Raw genomic sequence first — 17,928 nt, 5'->3', positions numbered from 1 at the left:
TTAATCTATTGATGTCTGGACCAAACAGCCACACGTTTTCTCCCCTTTAAAGACAGCTATGGTCAGTGTACAGCAGCTTTAAAGATGTACTGAAATGGTTTACATGTGCACTTGTAGTTAAGAGGAATGGTAGTATCTTCAAGTGGCGTAAGTAGCTTCAAAGTTGTCAACAGTACTACTTCATGCCCATTCGTTAGAACTAAGAATATGGTTGTAAAACTGACTCCTGAAGGGTGTTTTCTGATGCAAGAAGAAAAAAAAGCAGCCAAAAAATATCTGTTCTAGCGGACCACAGGAGTAATATGAAAGTGGTAAGATACTTATCATATCACTAGTAAGCAAAATTACACCGATCCACCACTGACTTTTCTATCAGCTTCCTTTCCCCCCCCACCCCCAACATAAAAATTGACAAGCATGGTCCATTTTTAAATAATATCTCTCTCTCACCAGACTCCAACCTCATGGTCATTATTGGAATTTGCTGCTGACAATGTAAGTCCCCAGCATGGAGCAGCAAAAAGGGCCACCAATGTTAACTTTTCTTGATTGTCCCAGGGTCCAGCTGACACCATTCAGTACAACCTCACCCTACAATAAAGCATGGACACCTCTCACCTGTGTGCTATTTCTAGAGCTCTATCTTCCCATCAAGGAACTTGAGTTAGGTGGTTTGTGACTTCTAGCTTCCACCCAAATGAAACATGTAGATTAAGGAATCAGAGGTGCTGTCTATGCTTTTGTTACTGTCAAGAAAGGATGGTGCTGGGGAATGGGGGGGGGCGGGCAGGGAGACAACAAAAAACATTGACAACAGTGTTCAAACACAGGAATAAGAGTGGGGCAAAAGTAAACTTTTAGTATTTCAAACTGAAAAAAGAAAAGAAAAAAGAAAAAAAGAGGCATTTTTCTAAGAATTCTTGCCAACTAAAAGGCTCAGCCTTAGCTCCAGAGCAAAGCTTCCTTCTGAAAAGGAATAGAGACACCAGAGATGTCACTGCAAAAATCATAACAAATTGCAACAAAGCATGTTCACTTTATTGTGACTATAGCAACAGGTATAAATATACATTGATGTGAGCTGAAGGTAAGGTGAGCAAGCACCAGGACACGGTAGAGCCTACTTACCTGCAGTCACTTTATTTAAAGCCACGAGAGAGCTGAGAACTTTACTGAAATTCTGTCCCTGATACAGGTCATTTGCATCAAAAGTCTGAAAACAGAAGAACATACAATAAGTTGTAGAAACAAACCTTTAAAATAAGCATTTCTATGCTATCATGCAACCATGACTGTAGAAGCTATTGCCTGAGCAAGGTGTCAAGCTTTCAGTGGCTGTCATGGACCTGTAAAAATCTGGGGGGTGTTTCCCTCTTTTTTTAAAAAACAAACAAAAAACCCCCAAACACCCTCATTTTAAAATAGAAAGAGAATATAGAAACAGCTGAGAAAAAATGAAGAACATACAAACTAAAAATACCAAGTGTCATTTAAATTACAGGAAAGTTGAATAAAACATAATTTTAAGATAAGAGCAGCTTTCCTCTGACAGTTTGGCCAAAAAAGTTACTGAGTACCACTATTCCTGGCATACTCTTCTTCTGCAGCAGCTCACAGGCACTGTACCCGATTGTTCATAAAATATTTTCAGAATGACTACAAACACTTCAAAGAGTATTACAACAATGTACATGCTATCTCTTTATTCTACAAGACACAGAGGAAAGCAGCATTCCTGAAAATTAATTAATTTTATGAAGAGTGAAGTTGCTGGATAGGTTAGATGGAGAATAAGGTTTAGGAAGGGGAGGGATGAAAGCTGGGGGTTATTTTATTTTTATTTTTTAACTGTGGGAAAGAGATCCAAACCTCAAACTATCTTGCAGAAAACACTCCAGTAACTTTCAAGTACTGGGTGATGACATTAAACATCTGGATTTTCAGGGGGGAAGAGGAGATTTAAAGAAAAAAAAAAGAGACCATAATATTTGCCTGAGGTAATGGAAACTCATCCAAAGTCTCATGAAAATAGCTCTCCAACAGATTCTGCATAGGTTGAAAGGAGTCACAGTATTCCCTTGTGCAAGACCAGAAAGAGGACAATAAAAGATAGCTATTACAGTTGTTCCAACTGATTTAAGAAACAGAAAGAGATTCAGTTTCCCGCAGCGTAGCAGCTTTTATCTAAAAAGTCAACAAAAACTTGTTTATTTTCCTGATAACAGACCCATCCCACAGGCACTATCAGAAAGTCTGTACCACAGAAAGCAGCCTTCAGAGGCAGCAGCGGAAAAACCCGTATTCCCAAAGGAAAGAGAGAAAGGGACAGAGAAACACTGGTTGAATCAAAGAGAAGTGAAAATTTTCATGAAAGCTACTTAAAGTAACCACAGAAGGGACTGCCAGACCAGTTATGACTGGATATGTGATATACTGACAAAGGTAGAGCAGATTTGGGAAACATTTAATGACAGTATCTTTCGGTAAGAAGAAATCTCCCAAAGCATTCGAGGTACTTGCATATGTTAACATGCACATTCTTTCCCCTCAGAATGAGGATCATCTCTGGTCCCAACAAGCAGCAGCTCTACCTTGGCTGTATGGGTGCTGACATCTCTCAAGCTCAGGTAGCATGTATCGCTCTCTACAACTGCCTGAAAGGAGGTTGTAGCCAGGTGGGGGTTGGTCTCTTCTCCCAAGTAACAAGCAATAGGACAAGAGGAAATGGCCTCAAGTTGTGCCAGGGGAGGTTTAGATTGGATATTGGGCAAAATGGTTATCAAGCATTAGAACCAAAAGGGTTATCAAGCATTAGAACAGGCTGCTCAGGGAAGTGGTTCATTCACCATCCCTGGACGTATTTGAATTACACATAGATGTGGTGCTTAGGGACATGGTTTAGTGGTGGACGTAGCAGTGTTAGGTTAACAGTTGGACTTGATGATCTTAAAGGTCTTTTCCAACCTAAACAATTCTATGATTCTATAGAAAACAGACGCTGAATCCAGCGGTCAAAACACATACTCCAAACAGTTCTCACATAAAATAAATCAAGTAACTATTTCATCAAGTTTCACTGGGCTACAGATAATTGAAAGACTACTCTTATTTGTTTGAAGCTCTAAGGAGATAGACCAGGGAATTGCCTAGGTGTGAATTTTGTAGGGTTTTTCCTGAAATATGGGGAAGTATTTAAAAAACTATGTGCACAATAAAAGACGTTCATCAAATAAGAAATTATCTGATTTCACACAAAGAGACTAAAGATATGTTAAGTTTTATTAATAGCATAATTTATAATAGAGATGAGAAAAGATACCAATAAGGTGACACCAGAACACATAAAAGCAAAACCAGACTGGAGATAGCTTAACCATTGCTCCAATTGGGGGAAGGGAAGGAAAAAAATAAATAAATAAAATTAAGTTGTTATGGAACAAGAAAGCATCAGGAGTGTAAAATTCCTGTTGTTAGCTATATGCTTACTGTGGTAGCTTTTAAACAAGCAAACTAAAAATATGAACAGAATCACGAAACAATGGCCCTGATCCGAAAAAAAGGAAACACATGAGAAAGGTGCTTGTGCGGACACCAGAACTGGATCAAAGTACTACAGAGGAGAGAGAGATCTATTAAATAATGTTTAAGAAAAAGGTTATAAACCACAGCTTAAACTTACAAAAACTTAAAAAAAAACCCCTACCCAAAAAACCCCACTAAATCAATTTTAAGCTCACCTTCATTCTGGATTCTGATAGAGCCAAGAGCTCTCCAAGTCAGGCTAACTGCAGAACAACAGGATGCAAGGAAGCCTTGTTTCCTGCTACACTGAGACTATAGGGGATACCGAGAGTGATTTGATTGGATCATCCCAACACGTATACTACCATAAAAAAAGGCCTGTATCCAGGACACACATCCAGTCTGCTACTTGAGAGGAAACAACACAATGGGAGGATATGAGAAACATTTCCTTCCTTGCGATTTTACAAAAGCAATGCTGAGGATGGCTTCCTGTCAGTATATTCATTAGTAGCATTTGATAAAGCAGGAGGGGGACATGACACCCTCCAGAGAGGTTTTCTCCTAACTTAATAAATGTTTAAGAATAAAATAACCTAGAGAGATAAGAAGTGAGGGGGAAAAAAAGCTTAGATGCTCTAAAGTTTTGAGGCTAATTTGTTACAAACTCAACTACTTGATTATAAAACCTTGTTTCAAAAAAAAAAAAAATTTACAAAAAACACCCATGAATCCACAAAATCCCCACCAAACTCTCACACCCTTCTTCTGTCTTAGTGGAGGTTTGCTCATTTCACAATATATAAACTCTCTCTGACATGAGTAAAAGCACCAAGATGCTTTAAGAGGAGCTTCCATGGGACTGCCAGAGAAAAAAAGAGTCTTCTTCAGGTTTTGAGAGAAGTCTGACTTGCACGTGGACCACCATCTTCATTCTGGTATTTACAGACAGATCAGCTGCGAGAACTGACACTTTAAAACATTGCATTTTGATGTGAGGAAAAGTCTTTCAGTAACTTCCCTAGTTAATGTCACTGGATGATAAACATCCCCTCCATATAACACCCCCAATTCTGTGACTGCAAGAATCAAGGTTGAATTCTGAGATCTAAGTATCGAGCAAAGTTATTTTTATACTGCAAACTATTACCACATAACAAGGTCTGCATGCTAAATTATCTTCTATAATACTAGTATAACCCACTTCTCAAATCATGTTAGAAGCATAACGTGAATTCAAACCTGCATATGCTTACAACAGCTCTTAAAAATCTAAAAATCCAAACACTGAGGAAGATATTACCTTGGAAATATTGAGATTTGTCTTTTAAACACTATGTGACAGATGTTAAACAAGGCTTTATGGAAAAGTATTTCCAAAACACCCTTGCTTTCTAGGCAAACTCTGCAGAGACTCCACCTGTGATGAAGTTTACCCTCTTGTTCATCCACCCTTATCTTCCACCAAGACAGTCAGATAAAACATTAGTCAGGACACAAGTATAAAAACCTGTCATAAATCACATCAGATGAGGACCCAGCCAAGCCAAATCTTTTGAACAAACTATTTAAATAAAATACCTTTGTTTTTAAATTCCATAGAATTGACCACCTGCAGATATGTCTTGTATTAGCATTAACATAAAGCACAGCTACTAAACAAAGACAGACCAGGACCATATTAGGATCCTGGCACTGGTAACACTTTGCAATTTATAAATAGTTAGCTGGAAATCAATGAATGTCAAGCTTAGCAAGTTCATCCCCGTATGCCTTATCTGCCTGTTTTCCTGTTCTTTCAACATCTTTCTCACATTCTTCTGTTCTCCCCTGGATTTCACCATCTGACACATTGATATCCCAGGCAGATACTGTATTCTGGAAGCAGACCAGACCAAACTGCCTAATAACAAGGGGTCTTATGTGAGCTATAACACTACATACACACTCAAGAGGACATTGGCCTTTTCGGTCACCAAAGCCTGCTGATTGCCTACCCTGACCCACAGATTCTGATTTCCCTTTCTACACCCCCCAACAATTCCCAATATACAAGCCTGGCTTTCCATAACTATGCCTGCATTTTTTGCCCCTAGGGTTTCAATTGGCTGCAAACTTTACTGGTAACAACTTTATGACTTATTCTAGGTCACTAATGAAATGTTAAATAACATGGTCGAGTGCCCATATATCCACTATTGCAAGGTGTACATTGGATGGTTATTCCGCATTTGTAATTGTATTAGTCTATTAATTAGCCAGTTTTTTTAATTCATTCATATGAGCTGTATTGATTTTTCCACCACTGACATTTCTTAAAACACGAAATGAAATGCCTTAGAGATCCATTTCAACCACATACTGGTTATTCAACTACCAAATCCATCCTCTCATTTTAAAACCAGACTGACCTTTGCATGCATCTGTTTAAACTCCATCGCATTCCAAGTGGTCATGGTAATACATTCAGGTTACTTTAAGTCCTAAACCACTAACCCTGAGTGGATGGAGACTTCTGTTCCAACAGTGTTTATGATCTAATAGCAATAAGGAAATAAAACTAACATAGCAATGCTTGCCCCTCATATCCCTGCAACAACCAGTACCTATTGGAACTAGAAAAACATTAACTGAGGAATTACTGAAAGGAAATTAGAAAATAAGGTTGAGAGTATACCAGGTGAGAGCAGACTCAGGCATACAGTAAGCCTACAGCAGCATTCTTTTCTTCAAATCAGCTAGTTTCAAGGCCTTGGGTATCCCTCACACTGTTTTATTCCCCCCCCCGCCCCCGCTTCTAGCCCATTAGGTCAGAAGGCAGTTATGGAAGAAATATTTTTAGATTAAGGTATTTCTCCTGATAAGGCAAGGTCTACAACTGGAGGGGGGGGGTGGAATCTGGAGTGGTTCAGCCAAGCTTCCAGACACACACTTTTTCCTCAAATGTGTCTTCTACCAATCTTAACTTGCTTGTACCCTTAAGCCACCAGAGCATTAGTAAGGCTGTATCTAATGGTCATAGTAAGAGAAGTTCATATACTGGTGAAGAGTAAAATAGAAAGGTTTTTCTTCGTATTTCCTTGCTAGACTAGTGCCTTGAATATACGCAGGTACAGTATTCCCAGTGAATATTAACATTTTAAGCATCTGACAAAAATAGATGACAGCTTTCTTTACAGCACTGCACCATAAACTGCAGCAGCTGAGGAGCTGACTTATGAGCAGCCCTGACATCTGTGCAGCACAGATAGGGCTGCTGCTGCTGCTAACCTCACCAGCCAGCCCCAAAATAAACTGTACCCCCTAGGCTGTGCATACTAAACTGGCAGGACACTTTCCAGCTCAGCTTGGTGGCCTCGGGCCCCTAGTGCAAAAGATTACGAGAACATTGGCTTGCTCACCCGGAGGAAATGAAAGGAAATGAGCAGGGTGGCTTGGCAAAGTGCAGCATGACCATGTACAACGTGTCGCTCCACCTGTTCCTAGTGCACAGGCTGTGGCATTTTTGGCCACAAGAGCAAGAATAAACAAGTGGTACGAAAAAAAAGCAACTCATGGTTAGAAATGAGTGACCTTCTTGAAAAGCACTAAGAATATCCAGCGTATTTCTACCCCTAGAGCACCTGGCAAGGGGAAGCCACAGAGACCATCCACGGTCAGGTCCACATTCCTGTGATGACACCTAATACATTCAAGCTGGAAAAAAGATCCCATAGGTAAGCCTACATGCAAAGCACAATTTTTTTCATTTATTCTCACATTAGGTCAGCTGTAAGTGGTGCTGAGTCTCATTCAGCTATTGTGCAGCAGCTGTTCCCTGTACCGTGCATTATCATCTGAAAGCTGCGGCAGTAAAAAGAGAGATAAGAGAAGCAGGGAACTATGACAACTGAGAGGAGAAGGGAAGGGGGGAGAAGAGATGATTACAAATGTTCTAGAAATCTCTATGAAGCATACTGCTACCCAAATGTAGTAATGCACAGCAAAGGGAGAGCTAAAAACATTAAGTTTATTTCAAAAATTAAGAGTAAGACAAGAACAAAAGTTTGAAAATAACTGGGAGAACAGACCTGCCGTGGAGGATTTCTGTGAGTTCACAAGAGAAATTAAAACTCAGTGGTAAAGAATAAATAAAACTTAAGAGGAGATTTGGAATAAATTTTACCTGTTCCTCAAAAGTAAAAACTTAATTGTACAAAATACACCACATCATTTAGCTTTAATTCCTACAACTAGCAATACTTTTAAGACCTAACTTGTTATCGACACAAGCAGGCACAACCAACAATAAAATGTATATGGAAGTTTGTAATGTTTGTGTGCACATGCATGTATCTAAATACACATTTACAACACAGATCTGAAGAGGACAAAGGTTAAAAAGAACCCAACTTGTTCCAGAGTCCCTGAAGATGTACTAAAGCTTTCCAGCTCCAATATTATTTTTGCCCAAACCAACTGCCTCAAAGCACTAATGATTCTGAAGAGCATTTATTTCAATTACTACTTAACGTTTTACCTAAGCCACTGCTTCAAAGTCAACATCTAAACATTGCAAAACTAAACATATACAACCTATTTTTCAGCAAAAATAGCATTAAGAAAAAAATCAAAGAAAACCAACACTACACAAAGGAATACTAAGATTCTTTCTGTTTTTAGAATGTGACACAGCAAGTTAGTATCCTCAGACGAATTCTTTAATAAGAAAGTCAAAGAATTTGGTACTTTTAACCATAAACTTCTAGTAGGAAACCAAGATGTAATTTAAAAAATAAAAAGGTTAGCACTGTCTACATTTGTATAAGCACGTAAAAAAATATAAGCCTGTTCCAAATTTGCACAGCAAAACAAGAACTATATCTATCACATCTTCATCCAAGATCACCTTCAAATTGCTCTGTAGGTTTTGAATCTTATAGATGATACCACACAGTGATAATTCTCAGCTTCCACTGCAAGAGAGACATTCAGTGGCATATAGTATTAATAGATGATTGAGTACTAAGGCTTAAGGAAGTTCACACTCCTGGAACTACAGGCAAAAATAAAAGTTGTTGTAACAAAATTACTGAAGATAAAATTTGATCAAGACACTGAAGTTAAGATGCCTTGGTACTTGTCAACACAAGGTTACACCTACTTGCTTAGCCAAAAAAAAGCAACTGCACAAGCACCTTCTAGTGCCGATGAAGAGAGGCAGCTCAGCAGGGAACGTTGGCCAGAAACATACCCCAAGGAAGATTCAGCCCAGTAAAACTCACCTCATTTTCTGCTATGTGCAGACAAGAACTATGTAAACTACTCTCCTAAAATAAATCAGGAAACACAGCTGTGGAAATCCAGGCCAAAACACATGGGGAATACTGTAAGTAAAGGAAAAAAAAAACCCAACCTCACAAAATACATGCTTGTAAATAAATACAGACAGTTCCATGAAGCAGAGTAAGCACTCAGCAATAAAAATGGTAAAACATAGTTTTTGGCTAATAAGTGCACAAGACGTCACAGACTGCCAGTACATCTGATAAACAAGGACACAGTTAAATAGCCATATGTTCTGGGGAAAACCACAAGAGAAAGGTGAAGGATATCTTACTAAACTATAACTAGCTTTTCTTTCTAAAAAGAAGAACTGAAAACTCTGCCTTCTCCCAACAGTTCCTAAGAATAAATGAACCAAAGGCATTTGAATGAGGAGTAAAAATTAGACCAAGCACTTCACTTGGCTTGAAGTACAACATCCACCTGCTTAGATGAAAGCCTGTTGTACAGAACAGCAATGATATACTCAGATGACCAAGACTAGGTGCTCAGTTAACTACAAGTTACATTAATTTCCTAAATTTACTGATGAGTTCTACTTAACTTTGTGCTCTACTAAGCCAGGCATGTACTCTAGCAATGCTCTAGAGCTGAAAGCTCAAGTCTCTGCACTGACAGAACTGCCTCACAAGAAACCAGCAAGAAGTTTCTCAAGAGTGTCACAAAGTATTTTTCTTCCTGAAAGTGATTGTGTTGTCTAACCCTGTAATGAAAAAAACATGTATGCTTCTGCGGTGCTTATCAGCATAGATTGCAATGTGTCAGTAACTTTTTGCTAAAAAGAAGGCTCCTGCTTTCATAGCCTTCCTTTGGGACACCACAGATGACAAACTTTTTCAGCACTACAGGGTGCAAGTGGACTAGAAGCTAAAATTGCCATGGGGATTGGATACAGTGCTGCAGCTAATAAAAAGGCTGGCCCAAATTTTAGAAACAAAAGCAAACAGCAGCAAAACCCACAGAACTAACAGGAGACTTTCCCAAAAGAAACAGGCTGCAGAGAAGGAAAGCAGCTTCTAGGTCCTGGGTTTTACCCCAAGAACAATGCTAACATCTACTCCAGGATTGTGCCTCTGATTCTGAGGCTAGACACTTAACGAAAGCGGTTTCTTCTTGTGTGAATAGTTCATTAAAGATCAATGTAGGAGGAGAAAGCTGGCAAAGTTAGTTTTCAGGCCCTTCTATGTGACAGATGCTGATAATTAGTTTGTCAATAACTTGCAACTACCAAAAAAAAAAAAAAAAAAGAAAGAAATTGCAGATTTTGGTCTTCCAAATTAAAATGCCTGTAACAGCATCAACTGCTCACGTTCTGCAAGACTATAATCCCCGTTAGATGTGAACAACTGCAAGTCATGGGAGCGGCTGGTCACTTGAGTGGCCGGTCACTTGAGTGGCCATACTTTTTTTCTTTTTTTTTTTTTAAATCACAGTAGATTGTAGTTTTTTGAATCTACTCCTTCATCCCACAGCTTCTGCTACTTCAGACCCCGTTGGGCACCCGTCCTTCCACCAACCCCATTCAGTACTGCTGCAACAGAGCAGCATGGAAACACAAACCTTCTTGAGTTCCAGTTGAGAAGATGTCTATCATGTCCTGAAGTACTAGGTAAAGTTCACAGGCAGATATCCACCTTCTCCTCCATAATTTATAGATAAATGTCATACTTGCAAGCAAAGTTAATGTAATGGAATCCGCAAACACTTTCCCATCTTAAAGTATAAACATACATTATGGCTCCATCATTTTCATAAATCTACAATTTCTTCCTGCTTTTCTTTTTTCCCCAGTAATAACTTAGAAGTTAGGAAAAAGTCTTAATGAAAGAGCAACACAAAAATGGCTCTGCACAAACACCAGACCGACACTTCATGCTAACTGAAATTATCGAGAGCACTGAAAATGAAAACTGACCTCAAGCAGATCACAGTCATAGCAAAAATCAAAATGACAGGACAGCAACAGTGACAGTCGCTTAAGACTACCGAAACAGGCTGCCTGACTGGCCTGGCCAGGGTCTGAAAGGAGATCTTGAACATAAACATTCAGAAACGAATCAGGTCCCAGCTGACTGGAGATTAGCAACCATGTTGCCCGCCTACAAGGGCTGGAAGGAGGATCTGGGGAACAACAGGCCTGTCAGTCTGACCTCAGTGCTGGGGAAGGTTATGGAGCAGATCACCTCAAGTGCCATCGTGCGGCATGTACAGGACAACCAGGTGATCAGGACCAGTCAGCATGGGCTTACGACAGGCAGGTCCTGCTTGACTAACCTGATCTCCTTCTATGACAAGGTGACCCGCTTAGTGGATGAGGGAAAGGCTGTGGATGTTGTCTACCTAGACTTCAGTAAAGCCTTTGACACAGCTTCCCACAACATTCTCCTGGAGAAGTTGGCTGCTCATGGCTTGGATGGGCATACGCTTTGCTGGGTAAAAACCTGGCTGGTTGGCTGGGCCCAGGGAGTTGTGGTGAATGGAGTTAAATCCAATCGGCGGCTGGTCACAAGTGGTGTTCCCCAGGGCTCATTACTGGGGCCAGTTCTCTTTAATATCTTTATCAATTATCTGGATGAGAGGATCGAGTGCACCCCCAGTAAGTTCACAGATGATACCAAGTTGTGCAGGAATGTGGATCTGCTTGAGGGCAGGAAAGCTCTGCAGAGGGGTCTGGACAGGCTGGATCAATGGGCTGAGGCCAACTGTATGAGGTTCGACAAAGCCAAGTGCTGGGTCCTGCACTTGGGTCACAACAACCCCAGGCAGCACTACAGGCTTGGGGAAGAGTGGCTGGAAAGTTGCCTGGAGGAAAAGGACCTGGGGGTGCTGGTCGACAGCTGGCTGAACATGAGCCAGCAGTGTGCCCCGGTGGCCAAGAAGGCCAACAGCATCCTGGCTTGCGTCAGGAATAGTGTGGCCAGCAGAGTAGGGGAGTGATTGTGCCCCTGAGGTGCGGCCTCACCAGAGCCGAATACGAGTTCAGTTTTGGGCCCCTCACTACAAGAAGGACACTGAGGTCCTGGAGGGTGTCCAGAGAAGGGCAATGAAGCTGGGGAAGGGTCTGGAGCACAAGTCTTGCGAGGAACGGTTGAGGGAACTGGGGTTGTTTAGCCTGGAGAAGAGGGGGCTGAGGGGAGACCTTATCGCTCTCTACAACTACCTGAAAGGAGGTTGTAGCCAGGTGGGGGTCGGTCTCTTCTCCCAAGTAACAAGTGATAGGACAAGAGGAAATGGCCTCAAGTTGTGCCAGGGGAGGCTTACATTGGATATTGGGCAAAATGTCTTCACCAAAAGGGTTGTCAATCATTGCAACAGGCTGCCCAGGGAAGTGGTTGAGTCTCCATCCCTGGAGGTATTTGAATTACACATAGATGTGGTGCTTAGCGACATGGTTTAGTGGTAGACTTGGCAGTGTTAGGTTAACAGTTGGACTTGATGATCTTAAAGGTCTTTTCCAACTAAAACAATCCTATGATTCTATGATCTCTGCACAAGGTTTTAAACTGCTGTTTGCCAATGACTGAACCCAGTAGTGATACGCTGAATTTTTTAAGAGTCAGAATAAACCAGTTCCTAAGGAAGAGGGAGTTGATATGTTCAGGAAACTTGCAACTACATTTCAAGCATTGTTCTGAAATAAAGAACTGCACATCAGCTAAACTGTGAACATCTCCATACTCTTACCTAACACAGGAAGGATGGCTTGCCATAACTGATTTCAGATGCCTTCTGTCTAGATACATATTCTGCCAACATGTCACAACTAATTTCTGAAGTATCAGCCTAGTTTCAAAAGCCATGCTGTATGGAGTGAGAAGAACTCTATATAATGAAGAAAAAAAGCTTAATTTATATCATAAAAAATTTGAAGGAAAAAAAAAGTAGGAAAATCAACTTATCTGGGTCCAAAATAGGTAGTGTTACCTGCAATCCAGCTCTCCATTTGCAAAACAGGGAAAATAGTAGCTAAATACCTGTTTAAGTCACTACCATCAAAGTATCACAGACACATAGTAAAATTGTTGAGACAGACTTTTTGTTTTAAAACAGCAGCATTCATAGACACAGACACACCCAGATCATGTCACAGAGTAAGAGCTGGGGGCAGGGAAAAGAAGTCATCCTACTGCAAAAGATTTTGTACTACATGAGGTTATTATCTGCCCTCTTAAAATAGCCTGCTGGCTGTTTTACTACACTACCACATGCTCTAACCACAACTTAAATGCTATCACATGCTCACATTTCATCTGGAACAAATGCATACAGCCAAGTGGTCAGATGATGCACAGATTCAGCATCAATGGAGAACAAACTACAGACAAAGCACGAGCCACAAGAACAGCCCCGCTGACCTCAAACACACTATTTCACCTACTGCTCATCACGGTGCTTCAGAGTCTCATTTTGTTGCATGCACACACCCTTTTTTAAATAAACATTTTAACAGAAGAAACAGGAAAATGCTTGTAGTGTTAAATATGTATTAGTAGCCGGAGGAGAAAGACTGAAGAGGAATTGGTATTTTGAGATTTCTGGCATGGGTCAGAATTTGACTGAGCACGATTAGATGCATGGAAAAACATGGCAGAGGGAAAAAGAAAGATAATTTAGAAATGCAAGAAAGAAAAGAAAAAAAAAAAAAAAAAAGGAGTGCTACACCCTTCTGGTAAGAAGGGATTTATGAGAAATCTCATTTGCTTCCCAAATATACTGTGGAAAGTGCCAAAAATTAAGAATAAAGGCTTACTGAATTTCCATATAGCCTGTTGAAGTTTTCATTTAGAATCAACTGGAAAAAAGTAATTCCAAAATAGTTAGCAGAAATTAACTAACCCCCAAAACCAAGATTTCAAGTTTCAATTAGATCAAGAGTGAATTCATTTCAATACTTCTGTTTTAAAAATTCACTGAAGAGCACAAAATTGCATATACAGCCCCTGAGCTCCTCCAAGTGAATCCTTTTCGATTCATAGCTTACCGTTTTGACTTCAGTCAGTACAAATACTGTTAAAAAGGAGCCTAGGGCTGGATCTCTCCCTCTCTCCCAGGCACGTGCAATAACATGATCCAGGATCCTCCACCATTTATAAAACACATTTTGGAAAAGCAGGCACAGGACTTTACCCAGGAAGCAAGGACGAGCCTCACCACCACCTGCTTTGGTGACCACTCCTGTTGCAGGGCTGGCAGAGCTGCCTAAGCAGCAGCAGGGCAGCCGGAGGGCCCAGCATCTTTGGGCGAGGAAGATGGAAAACTGAAGCCAATTCAATGCAACAGCCTGTAACTTGAGGGCTTTCAGCAGCTGCCAGGCCAGCAGCCGAGTCATCAGGGCAAGACACATGGCACGGGTCTAGGTAAACCATTCCTGCTCAGGATTTGCAATCCCACAGAGGAGGGAAAGCTTTCAGGAGGGAGATCTCCCACACTCCTTTCTCCCACACCACCTCACACTCCTTTCACTCAAGGGGTCATTAAACTCTCACAGTAATCCAGTTCTAGCAGCTGAACTGGCAGAAAATTAATCCAGCAAGAAGTGGGAAGTTTGCTGCAAGTTTCACAGGCTAAACCAGTTCAGTACTGGACAAGATTAGGACCTGCACCAATGTGTGGGAGAGAAACATCTTGTCTGTCAAGGGAAGAAACATTCACTTGAGGTGCTGAAAAACATCACAGTCGATCAGATATTTTCCAACCGGGGAGGGACAGGGGGGGAGAGAGAAAAAACCCCACACAGTTTCGCTACAATCCAACCCCACTCTAATCATCCAGCATCATGCTGATGTTCAGTAATAAGCTTCTGTAAGAAATTAAAACTTACTGTTTATGAGAATATCTATAAAAATTTCCACATTCCAAATATTAATAAAAGATGGCCTCTAGCAGGTTACAAGCAACAACAAAAGTGAAATCAATACAAATTTTGCTTATTCATAGTAATGTCTGGGGACACAATCTGAAAGAAATAAAAATAACTTTTCCAAGAAACTAGCTATTGCAAGAATTTTATAGTTCTGATTCATCAGTCGATAGGCTACACGATGGGCTTGGGTAGACAAGCTGGCAAGGGCAGCTAGAGGTGTTACTACGAGCAACCAGGCCCAACAGTCTATCTCAAATCCTCCTTTTCTCCCAAGTATTCTCATCTCCACAATCCAGGATTCTTCTAGCCTCATGCCACCACCTTCCCCATTGCAGATGCCCTAACTTCAATGCCCTCTCGTAAACACAACTGCTCACACTCCAGCCTTCACAAAACAGAGTCCTAAATTCAGCCTGTCTCTTGCAACACATACTGCTTCACCAGCGCTGCCTGGGCCCTGATCTGGCATCCTGATCCAGAAGGCAGGTCCTGGGTTTCCACAGCAGACACTGAAGAGAGCAAGCTTCAGCCACCATCTCATCAGTGGTACCCATAGGGAGACAATCCTATTCCTATCACCTCTGTGCAGCCAACCAATGCCAAGGAGTCCATGCCTGTGGTAGGTGATGCCCTGTGAGGTCAGGATTGTGTCTGTCCACAAGCACCAGAGCTTGGGACCTTCTGATGAAGACTCAGATATGGTATCATGCACTTTTATGAGTTATAAGAGTTCAGTGACTGGCAAAGACTGTTTCACTGTGAGCTCTTTTGCTAATGTAATTGATGCTCATGCAGCAGAACCCAGGAGTTAAAGCTGCTCATCTTGACAAGAATTTCTAACAGAGGGCCATACACTACTCCAAGAAGCATCTAGGGATGACATTTGTGGAATCAGGACAAGCAATTAAGAAAAATCAATGACAGCTTATCCAGCCCCAAAACCTGCATCTAAGAGTTGCCAATAAGGAAGCATATAGAAAGACAAATATTACGTAGTAATACTTAACCAAGATGTTCTTCCAACAATTTGTGTCTCAGGGACTATCTGCATTTAAAGCCTTAAATGGATTTTTAGACTGCTCTAGTCACTTCTGTAATCCACGTAATTTCAACTTCTACAAAAACTCACAGAAATTATTTGCCCTGCTCAGAGTGAAGAATGACTTCCTTTCATTTGTTATGACCTTGCCAATTGCTTGCTTTTTTCTGAGTAACTCTTGGCTCCTGTGCAAGCAGAAACAAAACAACCTTCCTACCTTCTCCATGCCACCCATCACTGAGACCCTATCCACTTCAGATACTCGTCTCTTCTGTTGACAGAAAAGTCGACACATTTATCTGCAGCTCACATGGACTCCATTCCTTCCTTTTGGTGTAACAATTTCTGTTAAGTCCTGAAATGGCAGACTATTCCATTTCCTTTAAATATAGCATTTCTCCTGGGCATTGCTAAAAACATAATTCATCTCAATGCTACAACTCACAGAATAGTCAGAAAAGAGTGACCAAGCACAATATCTTTGTGATTTACCAGGACTACATGATACCTGCCAGTTCAAAGAACTCTGATACTAAATTGAAAATTTAACCATAGCGTGCAACATAGTACTTGCCACAGCCTCAGTAGTGGAGGAATGGAATGCAGCAAACATGAAAAAAGCCTTTAAAGATCAAGGAAAGAAAGAAGGGAACAGATCCAGAGAAATACATATCAGTAAAGCAAATGTCTAAGCCTGATAAATTGATAAAAGCTATAATAACAGAATTGGTGAGGTTTGCATAAATATGGAAATAAAAAAGAATATTGCTTTGGTAGAAGGAAGTAATCTTTCCAAAATGCATCTACGCTCCTCAAAGCAATTAGCTATAAACATAGGGTAGTCCAGTTAACATCGTATCTGAATATCCTTTGAAAAGATCTCTCATCAAAGGTAGTGTTTTTAAACAGAGGTAATGTAAGCTAGGAGAACTCCTCCTGAAGATCCAGAGGTGCTCAAGAAGTAAGAAACAGCTGTATACAAACAATCGGGTTTCACTATGAAGAGAGTATCAAAAGCATCCCATAGGGACCTGACTTAGAACCCACACTACTCAACACAATGTGCATGCAATTTCACAAAAGGCATGAAGAGTGAATTTTCTTTGTTGAGGATACAAAATTATTCAAGGTAGTCAAAACTTAAACTCACAGCAAACAGCTACCATATGATCTGGTAGATGATCAAATGTTAGAGGGGCAGGTGAAATCCCATGCTAGCAAATGCAAAAACTACCCTCAGTCAAAATAATAAACCCAAACCTTGTCATTATACTTGTATAAAAATGAGTTCTAAATTAGCTATTCCCAAGTAAAAGACAATGGTCAGCTAACCAACTTCAGATCAAGGATCAGTCAAGTCATGAAGCCCAAGAGAAACAATACAGGAAAATCAGAAAAGACAGACGCAATAAACAGATGGCTTTTATTATTTCTGCAGTATCTCTGTAACTTAAATACAACTCTGGTCCATCACAATACTGTTAAACAAGAAAGGGTATAGAGATGTATGCTGTTTAAACCAACTGAATTAATTCAATGGTTTTCATACAAGGAAAGAGTAAATAAACTAAAGTGTTCATCTTGGAAAGACAATATGGGATGTAGCAAAGTATACTAGTGCCGTATGAAGTCATGTATAGCACAAAGAAGATCCGTAACATAAGAACAAAATCACTCACTGCCACCAGCTGCAGCAGCTGAATAAACAAAAGGAAGTTTTTATAAAATGCATAATTTAACCCTAGAACTTATTGCCATAGGATTTTGTGAAGGTAAAAAAAGATCAAAATAGCTTTGGAAAGCTAATCGGAAAAAACACACATAGAATGAGGTCCATCGAGCTAATAAACATACAATAATACAGATACCATCCCTGACTCCTCAAGAAGCTCCTCAGCTATAGACTATCATAAACTGAGAAGATTTAACAGAAGGTGTCATGCTGTATTTTCACCATTTTTTACATCTTTTCTTCTAGTCATCTATTACAGACCCTTATCTCACAGGATAACAAGGTAAACAGACCTTTGATCTGAACTTGCATAATCATCCTTAGGTCATTAAAGACCATAAAACTATTTCTACTTTTTTTTAATCTCCAAAGCCAAGTTAGGCAAAAAAGGTTTGTTACGCTAACTTAGTCACTACAGAAAACCCCTTGGTAAAACACCGCTTGAGC

At 40.4% G+C, this 17,928-nt stretch overlaps 1 protein-coding gene across 1 annotated transcript in view; it reads right to left on the bottom strand.

The window, feature by feature from the left end:
- LOC129200244 (rho guanine nucleotide exchange factor 7-like) overlaps nt 1–17,928 on the bottom strand; it is a gene marked incomplete at its 3' end in the record, with an annotated part of 71,560 nt that overhangs the window by 16,328 nt on the left and 37,304 nt on the right. The window contains exon 3 of the mRNA XM_054811584.1: nt 1,129–1,213. Within this exon, the coding sequence (XP_054667559.1) occupies nt 1,129–1,213 (85 nt within the window). The remainder of the gene's footprint in view (nt 1–1,128; nt 1,214–17,928) is intronic.

This window comes from Grus americana, unplaced genomic scaffold, assembly GCF_028858705.1.
Source record: "Grus americana isolate bGruAme1 unplaced genomic scaffold, bGruAme1.mat H_23, whole genome shotgun sequence".
Taxonomy (NCBI): Eukaryota; Metazoa; Chordata; class Aves; order Gruiformes; family Gruidae; genus Grus; species Grus americana.
The sequence above is the reverse complement of the archived record's forward strand: the minus strand, read 5'-3'. Positions and strand labels throughout refer to the sequence as shown.